The sequence below is a fragment of the Plasmodium inui genome (assembly GCF_000524495.1).
Source record: "Plasmodium inui San Antonio 1 unplaced genomic scaffold supercont1.71, whole genome shotgun sequence".
NCBI lineage: Eukaryota > Apicomplexa > Aconoidasida > Haemosporida > Plasmodiidae > Plasmodium > Plasmodium inui.
Window position 1 is genome coordinate 20,599 of NW_008481905.1, and position 778 is coordinate 21,376.

The 778-nt window shown below is 39.3% G+C and overlaps 1 protein-coding gene across 1 annotated transcript; it reads left to right on the forward strand.

The window, feature by feature from the left end:
• Window positions 1–78: 78 nt before the first annotated feature.
• On the forward strand, window positions 79–333 carry C922_05426 (hypothetical protein; the record flags this gene model as incomplete). The annotated part of the gene is made up of 1 exon (XM_008820997.1): window positions 79–333. One exon carries the CDS (start codon window positions 79–81, stop codon window positions 331–333), a length of 255 nt encoding a protein of 84 aa, XP_008819219.1.
• Window positions 334–778: the final 445 nt, after the last annotated feature.

Below are 778 nucleotides of genomic sequence, written 5' to 3' on the forward strand. Positions count from 1 at the left end.
AAATAGGTCGATCAGAATGTTAGAAAAGGGGATATTCGAATAAAAAGAAATGACATACAATACAACATATCAAAAAGGATGGACCCAGAATGGCACCTTCACGATGAAGTGAACTCAAGAAACATCTTCACAATAATCGAGGCAAAAGAACATCTTCAAAAGGACGAAACAAGAAAACATCGTGAACATACCAGCAGAAGAAAGGGTTTTGATAGGGAAAATCAAACACCAAAGGACATCTTCAGAATGCCGCGAAGAAGGTATATCATCGTAAAAAAAATAACACACAGAAAAATATCTTCACGATACCGCGAGAGAAGTACATCAGACTAGGAGAAAATGACACACAAGAAAACATCGTCACGCTGTCGCGGCAGGAGGCAGCCTCCACATAAAAGAGATGACACAGAAAAATATATTCAAAATACCGCAAGAAAGGAGCATCATCCGAATGTCGCGGAGAACATGTATCCTCATAACGGAAATGCCTCGCAGAAAAATCCCTGCACGGCCACATCCTAAATAAAGCAAGCATATTTATAAAGAAGTCAAGCAGAAAAATATCATCGATATAACGCGGTAAGAGGAATCTTCGTTAAAGATATGCCACACAAAGGAAAATTCTCACAATGACGTGGCACGAGAAGCCTCATCGGGGCATCCAAATAAAGACCTATCGTCAGAAAGGGAATGAGATACAGAAAAGAATCTTCATAGTGACACGGCGAGAGAAACCATCTCTATAAGAATGACGAGCAAAAGAATATATTAAAAGTAC